The 15,351-nt window shown below is 31.9% G+C and overlaps 1 protein-coding gene across 1 annotated transcript; it reads right to left on the minus strand.

The window, feature by feature from the left end:
* Positions 1-3,762: 3,762 nt before the first annotated feature.
* Positions 3,763-14,921, minus strand: LOC126657526 (uncharacterized). Its single transcript, XM_050352231.1, has 15 exons — positions 14,758-14,921; positions 14,317-14,467; positions 14,084-14,181; positions 12,207-12,268; positions 12,016-12,107; positions 11,795-11,918; positions 11,056-11,142; positions 8,716-8,809; positions 6,623-6,730; positions 6,129-6,229; positions 4,946-5,011; positions 4,782-4,869; positions 4,486-4,546; positions 4,197-4,260; positions 3,763-4,087 (listed from the first exon to the last, which is right to left on the minus strand). The coding sequence occupies exons 1-15, from the start codon at positions 14,816-14,818 to the stop codon at positions 3,956-3,958; spliced, it is 1,389 nt and encodes a 462-aa protein (XP_050208188.1). The 5' UTR covers positions 14,819-14,921; the 3' UTR covers positions 3,763-3,955.
* Between the last annotated feature and the right edge of the window lie 430 nt (positions 14,922-15,351).

A 15,351-nucleotide genomic window follows, 5' to 3' on the forward strand; every position in this document is an offset into this window, starting at 1 on the left:
GTTAAAATATTAGCATTTTTTAACTCCAAAAGTCCAACTTAATTTTTTCACCCCAGTGTGTCTATTTATTACTACTCTACCCCATCAGTTTTTTTTTCATACTCTGCCATTTGGTTTTCACACTCCATCTTCTTCTTTTTCAATCAATTCAATGAAAATAAGTAAACTACAAATACATTCGAAATTTTCAATTCATAATAATTAAATAGATTGATTTTTCTAATTCTATCATCACTTCTTAAAAATTTATTGTGAATTTCAAATTTAGTTTCCGATCCGCTCGAATTTTAATTCGTAATTAAATCGCTTCGAATTTTACTTCGAATTCAAATACAACGATCATAATTTTTTCCAAAAATAAAGAAAACTGTAAATTATTAATTTATTATTTCTCATTAAAAATCTATTAAAAACAATTTCAAACAGTTTCAAACAGTTTCATATGTAGTTTTAAACAATTTCAAAAGGTTTCTAAAACACAGTTTTATTATCATCTTAAAAAAATTATACTATTGTTTCAAACAGTTTATAAGCGTTTCAAACAGTTTCAAAAAATAAACCGTTTACAAAAGTTTCAAATAGTTTCAAAAAATACAATTTGCAACCTTTATATAAAAACAGTTTCAAACAGTTTATAAATGTTTCAAACAATTTACAAAGGTTTCAAAAAATTTAAAAAGAACAATTTCATACAGCTTATAAAAATTTCAAAAATAGTTTACAAAGGTTTCAACCAGTTTCAAACGGATTTCAAAAACAATTGCAAACATTTTTAAAAAAAATTAATTAGTTATAAAAATAATTTAAAACAATTTACAAAGTTTTCAAGAATTTATAGAGGTTTCAAACAAACAATTTAAAATGATTTCTAGAATAATTTAAAATGGTATACAATAGTTTCAAACGTATAAACAAAATCATCAATAAAATTGACAATTAATACATAAAAAATAGAAAGAGGAAGAAAAAAAATCCATAATAAGATATTATGGCGGTGGCAATGGCGGGATATTCCGTTGGTTTAAATTCTTTGAGACGAATATGATTGATTTTTTTATCGGTGATTTCTTATTTGTTTCAATTTTTTGATAGTTTGTGTTAAAAATTGAACATGTTAGATAAATTATAGCAATTTTATATAGAATTTACTAAAAAAATTCTATTGAAATGGGAAAAATCAAGAGAAAAGAAAAGTTGCAGAGAAACAAAAGAGGAAAAAACAAAGAGTAAGAAGAAAAAGAAGAGAAGAGAAAAAAATAGAAAAAAGAAAGAATGAAAGAGACAAATAAAGTTTAAAAAGAGAAAGAATAAAAACGCAAATAAACTAAATTTTTGTTGGGAGTACAACTGAAAACAATAAAAAATTGAAGAAAAAAAATAAATTTTTAAAAGTGAAGTATTCATAATAAATAAGTTAGAAAATGGGGGTTTTTCTGTAAATTCCTCAGTTAAAAAACATAGAAAATAAAGGGTAAATCATGCATGAATTTTTATGAATGTTGTGGGCAGTTAAAAGCATATAAGAGATGAACAACATGAGGAATTAAAATCTTAAAGATTGAAGTTTGAGAAGTACATAGGCAACCAGATATATCTGGTGGAGACTAACTTCATGAGTTTAGAGTAGGGGTGTGCATTCGGTTCAAACCGAACCGAACCGAACCAAATTTCGGCCTTTTTAAAAACCGAACCGAACCAAAATTTTAGGAAAAGAAAAAATTTCAAACCAAACCGAAACGAACCAGTCGGTTTGGTCGGTTATTTCGGTTCGGTTCGGTTATTTCGGTTCGGTTTACATAGAAATCTGTCTGAAATTTTTTTTAACTCAAAACCGAACTAACCAACCGAAATTTCTTTGAAATCTCAAACCGAACCGAACCGAATTTGTCGGTTCGGTTCGGTTTTGCACACCCCCTAGTTTAGAGAGCTAATTGCTTGAGGTTGCTTTGAGGTTTTAGCTACCAAAAGACTCGGTATAAAAGAAAGATGAAGGCTATAGTGACAACCCTCGAACAAATTTCTAAAAACTCATTCCAACGATAAAAACGCCCAAAACACTTTGTATCCTTGTACAATTCATATTTGTAAATAATTTTACAAATTGAATTCATCACTATTTAGCATTCAATTTTCAATTACTTGTTTTAAATTAAATATTTGTTATAAAGTTAACAAAACTCACGAAACTGCTTGTTTGAAGTCAACTTTACACGATCATAATTGTAATTTGCTCTCTGACATGCCCACATTTAAATGTTTACTGTTCGATCTCGCCAAAAGACCAAACATATATAGTGGTGAAACAATCTTAACGTCCTAAAAAATAAGGTTGGTAATTCATATCATCGTGTCATAAACGTGTTGTGTATCCATTTAAAAGTTGACAAATTTTTCAAATTCGGACACAACCCCTTTAACTAATCGTTTTAAAATGTTAAAGTCAAACACGATACATTTATTAAATAGGTTAACACGTATCGAACTGTCTAATCCGTTTAGTAAAACATGCCATAATAGATTAACACATTTATTGATAACCTAATTTTTTTGGTTAACATATTTTTTAAATTAAATGAGTATAATTACACAATAAACCTCCAAAATAAACATAAATCTTAATATAACAAACAACAACTAATAAATGAACAAAGGATCAACACGTCCCCTGAACTTGTGACACGAGGTCATTTAATTCAGTTTTTATTTGTTTGCGCAACTACCCCAAAATTCTTCATTTTTTGGTCAAATTACCCGTAACTGTATTTTAAAAACACGTGAAATATAAATCGGAGGTGAGGGATGCGAATTTTTTTTTTAGAAAGTTCCTTAATTGTTGCGATAAAATTATTCTAAACCTATTTTTTGCAATAAAAATATAAATTATCAAGTAATCTAACCCAAAAATAAAAAAATTTGGGGTTAATTGCTCAAATAAGTTTAGAGGGCGCGTTAACCTTTTGTTCACTAATAAATTATACTCCCTCCGTCCCAATAGAGTTGTCCACTTTACCTTTATCACACAGTTCAAGAAGAGCAATTATTACTTATAGATTTTGTAAAATTTTCCTTACTTTTCTTGTCATACCCCTATTTAATATAAAGTCAACTTGCAATTTACTTTCAATTTACTCATTAGTGAATTTTAAATAGGGCTAATATAGGAAAATTGAGTGTATAAGTTATTTACTTTTTGAAAGTGGACAAGAATTTTGGGGCAAATTTTTTTCTCAAAGTGGACAACTCTATTGGGACGGAGGGAGTATGTAATAGATGAATATATTTGGTTACATATAATAATTTGATTAACATAATTAATAAATAGAATTAAACGTGTTTTAGATGGATTAGGCGAATTTTACCTAACTAACCTGCTATTAAACCATGTCATAACGGATTAATCCGTTCATAATCCGAATTCATATGCGATCAATACAAAACTGTTTAACTTCATGTCATGTAAACAGGTTATGTGGCAAATTGCCAACCTTACTGAAAAGTCACTAAATCCAACAATATTAACTTCATGTCATGTAAACAGGTTATGTAAATTACCTCACATCTAAATTTATCAACAATCAATTTGGAAATTGGTGAAAAATATATGGCACATCACAGCCTTACCATATAAACCATCCTTAAGGTAAAACCCGAAGCACTTCTCTTTTTTCACATTTTACTTTAGTTCCATCTTTTAATTAGAAAAAAAATATCAATATCTTATCTATATGATAGTTATTTAAGATTATATATTAAATAATAAACTTTCATAAAAACATTTATAAATTAAATTACTAAATTAGAAATTAAACAAGATAATCATAATATAACTGCTACAATTATTTTAGGAACAGATAAAGTAATTTAATTTACAGTTAAATAGAGCTCATAACTTATCTATTTAAAACCTTGATCTGCAATCAAAAGAAGTTGAAAGATGCATGTATGGAGGTGTGGGTTACATATCCCTACCCCTTGTCGGCCGACAGACGTGATTTCGTTTGCGAGCATGATCTTCATTATGGTGCTGTGTCCGACATGCATACCCATACCAGCAATCATCCCTTCTAACTGCATCCGCCGGCAACAACTACACCCAAATTATCCACTTTAGCATCTAAAACTCACAGATGAAGCTGGAAAACAAATATTGGACGAGAAATTCCGATAGCATTTCTTCAAAAACGCAGAAAACTTACATCTTTAAGCGTTGAAATTCGAAACCAGTACAAGAGAAAGGAGACCAATTTGTCATAACAATCACTGCACCAACAAGTATACATAAAGCTGTAAAAATGCAATAACAATGTTCCACCAATCCAACATAACCAATACTATTGTCAAAGATTCAAAACTGAGATAATTGTTGCTGCAATAACGCTTCGGTATTCAAACATTTCAATAATTCCTATACGTTGTAATCTTGCACTATGTAAACTAAATCACAGATAAGAAAAACTAAAAAATAGTAGACGGAAAAATCCATACTTGCAAACAAATGTTCCAGCAGTTATCATCTCAGCATGACTCAGAGGCAACCTTGTTCGATCTGCAACAACAGTCGCACAATTTATTAGATTTTCTTAGAAGAATGGTATATTTCGTCCATATGCATAATTAGAGAAATCCAAAAGGACAAAAATAAATAATATCCAAAACCTCCTGACACATTGAGGAAAAACACAGCATGAATGCCGATAACGAAAGAGAAAAGCATGAGATGGGAATCGAAACACTCAACTTTTACTTTAAACTGAAAATAGACATTTCAAAATAAAACCCACCAATTTCTCTATTGTTGAATTTTCCAATCCAATCTGAAATAACATCCTGCAGTGTCTTCCCCATCTGTCTGATGCACCTCTCAGTAATCTACAAAAAACTAACATAAAGTGTATTTAAAGCAATACAAATAGAATGGAGAGGTATCTTTGCATAAATATCATACATCTTGTTCATGGCGGTTTTTTTCATGAGTCACAAATGGAATCCGTGAGATCGTACGTTGTGAAATCTGCAAAGAAAACTTTTTTAATTCAGAAGGTACGCAAATCTGAACAGTTCCCAAACATGACAAGTCAAGCAAAAAAGCATCATGTGCTGACAAGCCTGACATAATAAAGTTTTTAAGCACTCTATCTAATAACTTCCAGTCAGTGTTAACTAGCGGATATTAAACTCTTTAGGTCACTGAGTTATTCCAAGATTACAGAAAGGATACTAAAATTCAAATTGTTAAAAACAGTCACTAATTTATTGAAATATTTCTCAGGAAGGTTACCATCTCAAAAGAAGGTCATTAAGTTTATCGCAAATTACAAAACGGGTACTGAGTCCCTTTTGTTAAAAAAGGATACTGAATTATACACCTTTTTGTAATTATGGCATGCCACGTAGGACAAAACGCAAAAAGTTTAGTGCGTTTTGCCTCAATGATATCCCGTGAAATAATTCAATAACTTAGTGACTGTTTTTTAACGATTTGAATTTTAGTATCCTTTCTGTAATACTGGAATTACTCACTGATCCTGAGAGTTTAATATCCGTTAACTAGCATAGAAACTGCTGGAATGAAACAAAATGACAAGCATAATGACCGCAAAGCTGAAGTAACCCAAGAAATTAAGAATTAGTTAACAAAAACATAAAAAAAATGCTCGAATCATAAAGTTTTAATTTAATTATTGTTTTTGATGTGCATGATTATCATTGTAAGAGAACAATGGGTCCTTGTTGGAGCATTTTAAGTCACTACGAGTGGTAAAGTTCACAAGCCTAGAAACTTTTGATCAGGAGGTGTTTTACATTATATTTGACTATCGTCAAGGAAAGGAGCAATTTAATAAAGAGGGAAATGTGGACAAAGTAGCAGATTTTTTTTTCTTGATGTGTCTTGTTACTCTTTTTTTTCCTCGAGAGGACTCAGGAAACATATAATACTTCTGACATTTCAAACTCCAATATTTTTTAATTTGTGGTGAGATTGGTTACCTCTTGATGTTATAAAGGAGTTGCTGATAGCAATAACAATGCAGTAATAACAATAGTAACCATGCACATTAATAGAATGATTTAAATGTCTCACAACTGCAAGGAAGGGTAAGAAATTCTAAGCATAAATCTAAACATACCGGTTTAAAATTTTCAGGACTGCACACCAAGTGAGAGTTGCTTCTGGTACCCCCTTGAGAATTCCAATAAGCACCGCAATATGCTCTATCACATCCCAAACCTACAAGGAAATGAAAGTAATTACTTTACTGTACTGATTGATCAGAAGAACTAACAGTCTGATCTAAAGTGCACATTAATTACTAAACAAAGCAATCACTGTCATTATACACACTCTTTTAATTCACCCCTGTTAGGTTTTGGACTCCAACTTAAAATAGACTTGTTTCAGCGAACAATGGATCCACAAATTAGAACTTAATTCATACACAAGCAAATATCCCTGACCTACTTCTAAGTTCTTCAAAAGTCATTTAACACTAACTTCCAAAGAGAAAAGATACATCAAAAAAACTGCATGCATATATGAAATGTCAGAATACCGAAACTGACACATTTCCAAATTACATGGACACCAGAAACAACTACAAACAGACACAACCCTGCCACTTACAGTGTTGAGGCACATTAATATCTGTCCTGGAAGGCATCGTTCCTCCACAAGCTTGACATTGCAAATGGACCATGTTCGGTCCACAGCGAAAGCCACCAATTTCCATACCTGATTGTTGTATATCAAACAATTAAAACAAAGATCAATGTTGGGAATAAAAATGTATTAGTTAAGATATATGGAACAGATAAATTTACTTAACCAAAAAATTCAAATCAGAAAATATTAACTTCAGATTTTTAGCCGCATTTTCAACACTAAAAGTATAGGAAGATTGCATGTCAACATATTGCAAAGGTATAGCAAACAAGAGAATGATAAAATTAACACAACTCGCTGAAACATCGGTATCTTTCTTTCTTGTTTGAAAGCAACAACAGCAAGTGGAGCATAAAAAGCCACAATTAATATAGGAACGCTGCTGATGCATTTGACAACTTAAGGAACGTAGCAATTTATTAGCAATTCTTTTTCCTTTACTAATTTTGGGTTTCCGTTTCAAAGATAAAAAAATGGATCTTTTTTTTTCAAATAAGATGGATTTGACCACATAAACATACATAAGGCGTGGTTAATAAAAAATTAAAGAATTAAGAAGTAAAAAAGACATTAATAAGTCCAAACATTAATCACAATAATTTTGTCAAATATGAGGGTGCTAGTGCTAGTAGTGATAAAGTTATTGCAAGGGAGTGGCAGTAATGGCAAAGGCAATGATGCTGGTGTTGGTTGTGGAGGTGATCATGGTGGAACAATGTTGACAATAGTAGTTGACAATAGTAGTTGATAATAGTAGTGGCTATGGAAGCAATAATGAATAGCAGTAAACAGCCTGTTGTTCTTTCCTTTTACAGCCATTACACTGCATATACCCTTTTTGCAAGCTCTTTTAGAAAACCACAAAAACACCAATTAAAAACACTAAACTATCTGATACCACAACTATGATTGTGATGGTAGAAAAAGATGGTGCTGATGCTAGTGGAACACTCTTTTAGATCAATGATGGTGGGTGTTGACAAATAAATCGCAGTGGGAGTGGTGAAAATGACAGATATGTGGATATATTTAAGGATTAGAATTCCCTCAAGTTCATTTTCAACTTCAGATTCATTATTAAATGAAGGGCTTATCCCCTTAAAAACCCCTCACCTTTTACCCCCAATTCGTTTGCACCATCACATTGCAAAACCACCAAATATACCCAAATTACGACCTTTCACTTTCAATTGCACCCTCAAGCATTAAATTGATCTCTTTTCACTTGGAAAAATAGGTTTATTTTTGTTTTAAATAAAATATTAAGTCCTATTTTAAAATATATGCTAAAATTTAAAGTGTTGATTTGAACATTTTTCAAGTGAAAAGAGGTCAATTTAATACTTGAGGGTGCAATTGAAAGTGAAAGGTCGTAATTTGGGTATATTTGGTGGTTTTACAACGTGAGGGTGCAAACGAATTGGGGGTAAAAGGTGGGGGGATTTTAAGGGGATAAGCCTTAAATGAATGGTGTAGATTAATTCAATTAAAATTGCAAATAAATGGTGCAGATTCATTGAACATAACCCCTCAAGTTGAAATGAACTCGAAGGAATCCCAATCCTATATTTAACAACAAAAAAGTACAAATATATGTACTTTTTAAAAAGCAAAATAATAAAAAAAAAGATTTAATTGCTTTCAGACATCAATATAAACAATAAAAGTCGCTACACAACATTTTCCAGTTGTAAATTTGAAATTTTCAGAATTCTAACTATAGAGTTAAAATTTAAGTTTAGCAGGAATTTTTTAGGGAGCAGCATATCCAATTCCCAAAAATAACAACTCAATAACCTTAATGCACCTGAATTGTGAAACATATTATCAGATAATTTCAATAAACTATGATATATATGCATGTTTAAGAGGTGAGATCACTCCAATATTAAATAAAACAAAAGAGAAACAGGTTTCAGCTACACATAAAAGCTATTCATCAACCAGTATACAGTTTTAATCTCTTTCCAACACACAGTTACTAAAAACAAACATATCCAGTAAGGAAAAAAAAGATTTTAAGAGAATTAAACTTGAAACCAACTTGAATTTACCACATTGAGGGCATGGGAACTCTCCATCATCACTGTCCATATCCAAAGTTGAAAATGCCCTCTTCCTATTTGACTTCTTCCCATTTTGAATAACCTATTACATCATCAAGCAGCAAACTTTGGATTAACTTAACATTCTCCAAAAGACTTAACATGTAGTAGAAGGAACCATTGCTAACACTAAAAACGGAAAAGAAAAATGCAAAGAAAAACTACAATAAGTTGTCAAATCGAGATACAAATCGAGAATCGAAATGCTGGATTAGTGAATCTAGAATTGGGTATCGATAGAACCGTAACATTCGGTTTATATTTTACTATAGTTTTAAAAATTGTGTACTCGCATAAATATATATGAAATTTCATATATTTCTAAAATTTGAACTATATAATTGCTCAGCATAAAAAAAAAATTAACAAATAAAATTATAGTGCTTTTAGCAAATGAGCTTAATAAACTAACTCTTGTTTAGTACATAACATTCTTAAAATAAAATTACTAAATTAAATATAGCATCAACAGAATCTAACAAAAAAAGACGTTTCTTTATTTGAGATTGTTTCTCCGGGGTTTTATATACTTTGTTCTAAATAGTGAATTTAAGCGCTCTGGTATAGTATATATATATTCCAACAGTATTTCAATAGGTCATTTTGATTTAAGAAGATAAGTGATAAGCCACTATTAAATTCTTTCTATTTTATTATACTCTTCTTTTTTTCCTATTTAATTTATACTTTCTTTTCTCTTTTAATTTATGGTATATGAAAGGCAACATTTGAACAAGTTTTTTTTAATTTTATTCTAATCCAATTTAAATTTCTTTTGTATAATGAATCGGAGTGAATCGCACGAATCATAGATTCATTATGATTCACTATAGATTTGGCGCTGATTTTGTTTAATATGCAATTCACTCAGAAATGCGAATTGATTTTGAGGGTAAATCGAATGAATCATAATATTTGAATCGCGAATTGTACGATTTTGATAATATGTAGAAGACTAAAATTGAAAATTATGAGTTCAAAAACAAGACTATTGTGCAAAAGGTAACTCACTAATTGATGATAATCTAAAGGAGCATTAATATGGGTAATTTTCACCAACTGTCTCCGAACTTTACTTTCCCAACCATCCCTAATATTTAAGACGTATCCCAATAGTATCCACACTTCAACTTTATATATTGTCTCCACCGTCAATTGTTAAAAACACCGTTAACTTTTGTAGATGTGACGTATGACTTGTTAGTCTACGTCATACAAATTATTATTTTTAACATGTAATTTTATGACATGGCACTCATGTCGTCTTCACTAACAAATTCTTACAAAAAAACCTGATTTAACCTACTGTCTAAACCACCGCCGCAATCTAGCAGCCGCAGTCTAGCAGCCGCAGCCGCCATCATTTTCTCCCCTACAATCAACTTTATGATATAGATCTATACATATAATAACAAATAAACCTCAACAAAACTCAAATTTTATAGATAAAAATATTAAATTTTAGATCTATAATATTGTCGGCATTAAAAGACTGCTTCCGAGCAGAGGACTTCTCGGCAGTGGACTACTTCAGACTGAGAATGCTTCAGCAGCAGGCTAGAAATGATGGACAGAGCATTCGGGGCTGGCAGTGGCTGGCTTATTCATTTAGAAGCTGAAGAAATTAGGATTGGTTATGGATGGTTGTGGACGGAGAGGCATGTAGGATTTGAAGGTAAATGAGGAGAGAAAAGGGAAGAAGAGAGAGTTAAAAACATTTTCATATGTTCTTCAAATTATGTGGTATAAATTAAATTAAAAAATACATAGGACTCTAGTTTGCTAATATGTCACTAAAATAGACTATTAAGTCACATGCCACATCAATAAGAATTGACGTTGTGAAAGAAAATTGACGGCAAGGATGGTTGGGGGAGACAGAGTAAAGTTCGGGAACCATTGGTAAAAATTACCCCATTAATACAAAGGATATGATAAGTTTTGTATAAGATGAAAATTACTAACACAGGCAATCGAGACATTGTGAAATAATGATGGAGGTGTTAAAGTTTGTTGCAAGATGAAGAACAAAACTAAACATCATCCCTTTCATATATCTTATGTGCAATAGTTTAGGGCAAAAATGATAATGCTATCATACGAAGCTAGCATGCGAACTCACTTGAGCAACTTTGCAACAAAAAAACACAAATAACATAATGATATAGTAAGAAGTAAATCAAGATTCATGCGTCTATTTCTTTGCTAAGATTCCTAGTCTGCTCAGCCTTACCATTTCTCATAGATTCATGTCCTAGAAATATGTTTGGAAACAATAAAAGTACTTACAAGATTAGACCTTATTGACGCAAAGGAGTCTAAAATAGCAATTTCTTCATCTGGCCGTTTTAATGAAGAATCAGCTTGCAGGATATCCTAGACAAAACAACCGGTATCTTAATAACAAAATATAAAATCTCAAAATACAGGAATCATTCTAAAAAAGATAAGATAATGTTCCAACATAATTCAGCAATCAGGAAAATAAAATGCATGGGAACAAGATCAAGTGCAAACATATAATCAAATGGTGAAACCTTCCCAGACTGATTAGAAAAACAACTCCAAGAATGCACTTCAATAAATAAAAATACCTTCATGTGAAACAAATGAAAAATACAATATAGGTGCAGAAGTGTCTAGTTAAGAATTACCAAATTCAAGACATGGTATCAAACTGGTTCAAGCTATGAAGGTAGCATTGCTTTAGGTAAAAACATGATATCAGCAAAGATCCTTGACAAAATTCTATAATTATTACTAAAATATTTAAGAAACACAAAATCACTTTAATTAGTACCATTAGATCATTGATGTTTAAATTTAACATGTAATGCAGCTTTAAGGGAAAAACAAAGGAGAAAAAAAAACACATATTTGGCCAACAAAAGAATTGAAACAAATGCTACTGCATCCACAATAGAAATGGGGAGCATTTACCGTTTTACAAAAAAAAATATCTTAAAAACCTAGCAACATAACAAAATGAAAGCACTAGAATAAAATTCAATGAACTATAAGAAATCACCTCCTCAATATTATGGAGAAAATGATTTCTACCAGCAAATTTTACAACTGCTCTACAATGAGGGCAGAGCACAGTGGAATGTTTCTCCTCTGATCTCCTTAACCACTCTGAGAAGCACCCATTGCTGTATTACAGAGAATGCTTAATCAACATACATAAAAAACAATAATTTTATGGGCCATAAACGTAGGGAAAATATTTTTGACGACTTAATCACATGCCAGAAATTATGAAGGCAAGGAGCAACAGTAACAACGTCATGCCATATGTTCAAGCAAATGCTACATTTTGCATGCTCAGCATCTATGCGGACCTGGTGGAGAAAAGAAGTAAAAAATGGAAAACATTACCACATGATGATATATTTATGGCACAAAAGATAGTGTCAAATATGCTAAATATGATTATTTACCATTAATTTCTGCATGTTGGATTCTGGAGGAGGCATTACTTTAAATCTATAACTCAAGTAACCTACAAATACAGACGATAACATTCTAATAAAGTACCAAAAAAATTGGATAAAAGAAGTCTGGAAAAAAAATTTAATTAGAAAATAGTAGGGAAAAAGAAGTGTACTATCCCTCTTGCAAGAAAATTCCAAAACCTCTCCAAGTTGTCAAATGAAATAAAAAAAATGAACCTTCATAGTTTAAGGAGTTGTAACCGGAATTTTATACTAAGGATCTAGACTGATAGTAATCAAATAACATGCCCACTGATTGATGTTTGTAGCCATATCTCATCTTTGATATGCCTTAGTGTGAAGCAACGAGGACAGTCTTTAGCTTTGCTCTTATCCATGTTTTGTGTCATGAGGGATTAACGTTGCAACATTACTTTTGATATTATAAGTCATGGTTCAGAGCAGCCATAAGCATTTCACTTCATTTAGAAGTACATATCCGTATATTTGAGGAACTAGTTTTAAATGTTCAATGCTTAATATTTTCCAAATACTTTGGGTCTATAAGTAGCTAGGCCTGTAATCTTTTGTTAAGCAGTGATTGCAAACAGTTGGTGCACTTCCTTATGTTAAACAGAGGTTACATGGTAAACCAGTAACTAATTGTAGAAACATTTGGTTGTAAAGAAAAGGAAGCTTAACTAAACTGTTCAGACACTTTTAATAGCTTTGCTTCCTTAATTGCTGAAGAGAGAAGGTTAAAATAAATAATAAAAAAGAAAAAGGAAAACTATACTAATAAGATTGGAACCCATAGTTGTTACAGGCATAAGGCTCATCAAAGCACCATCAAGCCCAAGGCGCGAGGGGAGGGTGCGCGTTTCAAATGTAAAAGAACGGAAAAAAAGAAGAGGAAATTCACACAATGAAGCTGATACACGTCATAACATCATATATGCGCCATTGTTTAAAATATAAATAATTATAAAAACACAAACCATAGCATAAAGTTTACCAAGTTCGAACTAAAAACTGAAAGCACCATATTCATGTTCAAGAGGTTTAACCAGTCATATTCCTAAATTCTACTCAACCATCTTTTAGAAACCAACTACTACTTGTCATTCTATTCAGTTTAGAACCAACTACTCATCATCTTCAGTTCATTTTAGAACCAGCTGCTCGTCATCATTCAGATCATTTTAAGACTTCTCCATCAAATTCTCAAGGGGCATACCTGCAAGTGATGGCCAATGTGCTGCAAGAGCCTTCTTTGCATTATTCTTCTTGGAGATCTTGGAGAAGATGAATAACTGGCGGCTGTTTCCTGTTTTTGTCAATCCTTTTTTTTTGCCCTATTCTTCGATCTTATTTTACTTTCTTTTCCTTTTTATATATTTTTTGAGATGATAAGATGTGAGAGTGAGTCCATAGTGATGTATTGCCAAACTTCAAATGGCTGGTTGTGATAATTTAACATACTTATTTATTAAACTAAAGGAGAATTAACGCAAGATGCTGCAAAGGTGAGCGTTGATTGCACATTGCCCTATGGTTAAAGCACGCGCCTTTGTCAATCTCACCAGCCTCTAGGCGGGCAAGGAACTACCTCAAGCGTCTTTGACGCCTAACAACTGTGTTGGAACTTGGAACCGATGATGCAAGTATTATCTATATAATGTTCCAACACTAGCAGTCTTCGTAAAATAAAATGAAAGAACATTAACAACCACAATCACTGTGGCATCACACATTTGCACCAATTAGTGCAGCCAACTCAAGAAAAATAGAAAGAGAATTACAAAATGTTCTTATGAAAACAAAGATATTGAGGCAAATTAAACCTAGGGAAATTATAATTACATAACTAAATGGATTCTGACCTTGTTTTGCAGGACAAGGAATAATTTCACTTCCACAGTTGACAATGATATCATCATCGCTATTTATGGAAGTCTCATCAACGAGTATTGTGTTTGGACTACATCACAAATCCAGATAAAATTAAGAACTTATGCAGAAAACTAAGAGATTATTCATGGGAATAATTGTCGATAGAAAATATATGATTAGTTAAAAAACAAAAGAAATGATTATACAGAGTTGAAAAACTCACCTAGTATTTTGTATTGTGGCAGAACGTTGATCAGAATTCCTTATTAGTTTACACCATTCCTGCTTTTCGAATGTGGACAATGTGATTGCTGAAGAGATCAACTCTTCATTCGACCTTAACTCAATATCCGAATATCTCGAGTCAGATGGTACTTCAACCAATAAAAAAGAAAATCAATCAAAATCTGCAGCAATTTAATCCCATGAAAACATTTGTTTTACAAAAGTTCTCTAGGAGAACCAAGTTGACATACAAAACCAGTAACAACAGAATTTTACCCAGAAAATATAATCTACAAAGCAACTCTCATGCCTCTATAGAAAAACAAAATTTCAATTCTTTGCATTGCAATTTGGGTTTAAGAAAAAACTAAGAACATTTTAAAGACGCTTGCTTGAAACAAAGAGCATTTAAAAATGAAAAATTGAAAGAGGGGGATACCAAGTTTGGCCCAGATTACGTCGGAGGAGCAATTGCCAGAAGAGCTTTCACCAACTTCCATACTCTAAAACAAGACTTCAGTTTCAGAAAGATCAAAGCTTTGCTTCGTGCCCACCTCTAAAGCGTTAAGCGTACTCAGGAAGTGTGCTTCTTTCTTTGTTTTCTCAAGGCCAAATGTTGTAAAAAAAATAGTGAACAAAGGATCATTTTTACCCCCAAATTTGGCACAAAGTATCTAAAAAGTCAAAAGTAGAAAAACCGGATCACTTTTAAAACCCGTACAAAAACACCCCTATGATGACGTGGCATCTTAAATGGAGAGTGGGTTTCTAATTAAACTTAATGTACTCTAATTCAGTGTTTTAAAAACCGAATCGGTGGCCGAACCGGTGAAGCTACCGGTTTCCGGTTCAACCGGTTTAATAAATTTAAAAAAAATTGAAAATAATTCCGTTTGGCCGGTTTTTTACCGGTCCAATCCGGTTAAACATCCGGGTTTTTACCGGTTCTTACCGGTCCAATCTGGTTCAACCCGGTCCAACCAAAAAATCCGGTTTTTTGCCTTTTCAGACCGGACCACTGACCGGTTCAACC

The sequence above is a fragment of the Mercurialis annua genome, linkage group LG7 (assembly GCF_937616625.2).
Source record: "Mercurialis annua linkage group LG7, ddMerAnnu1.2, whole genome shotgun sequence".
NCBI lineage: Eukaryota > Viridiplantae > Streptophyta > Magnoliopsida > Malpighiales > Euphorbiaceae > Mercurialis > Mercurialis annua.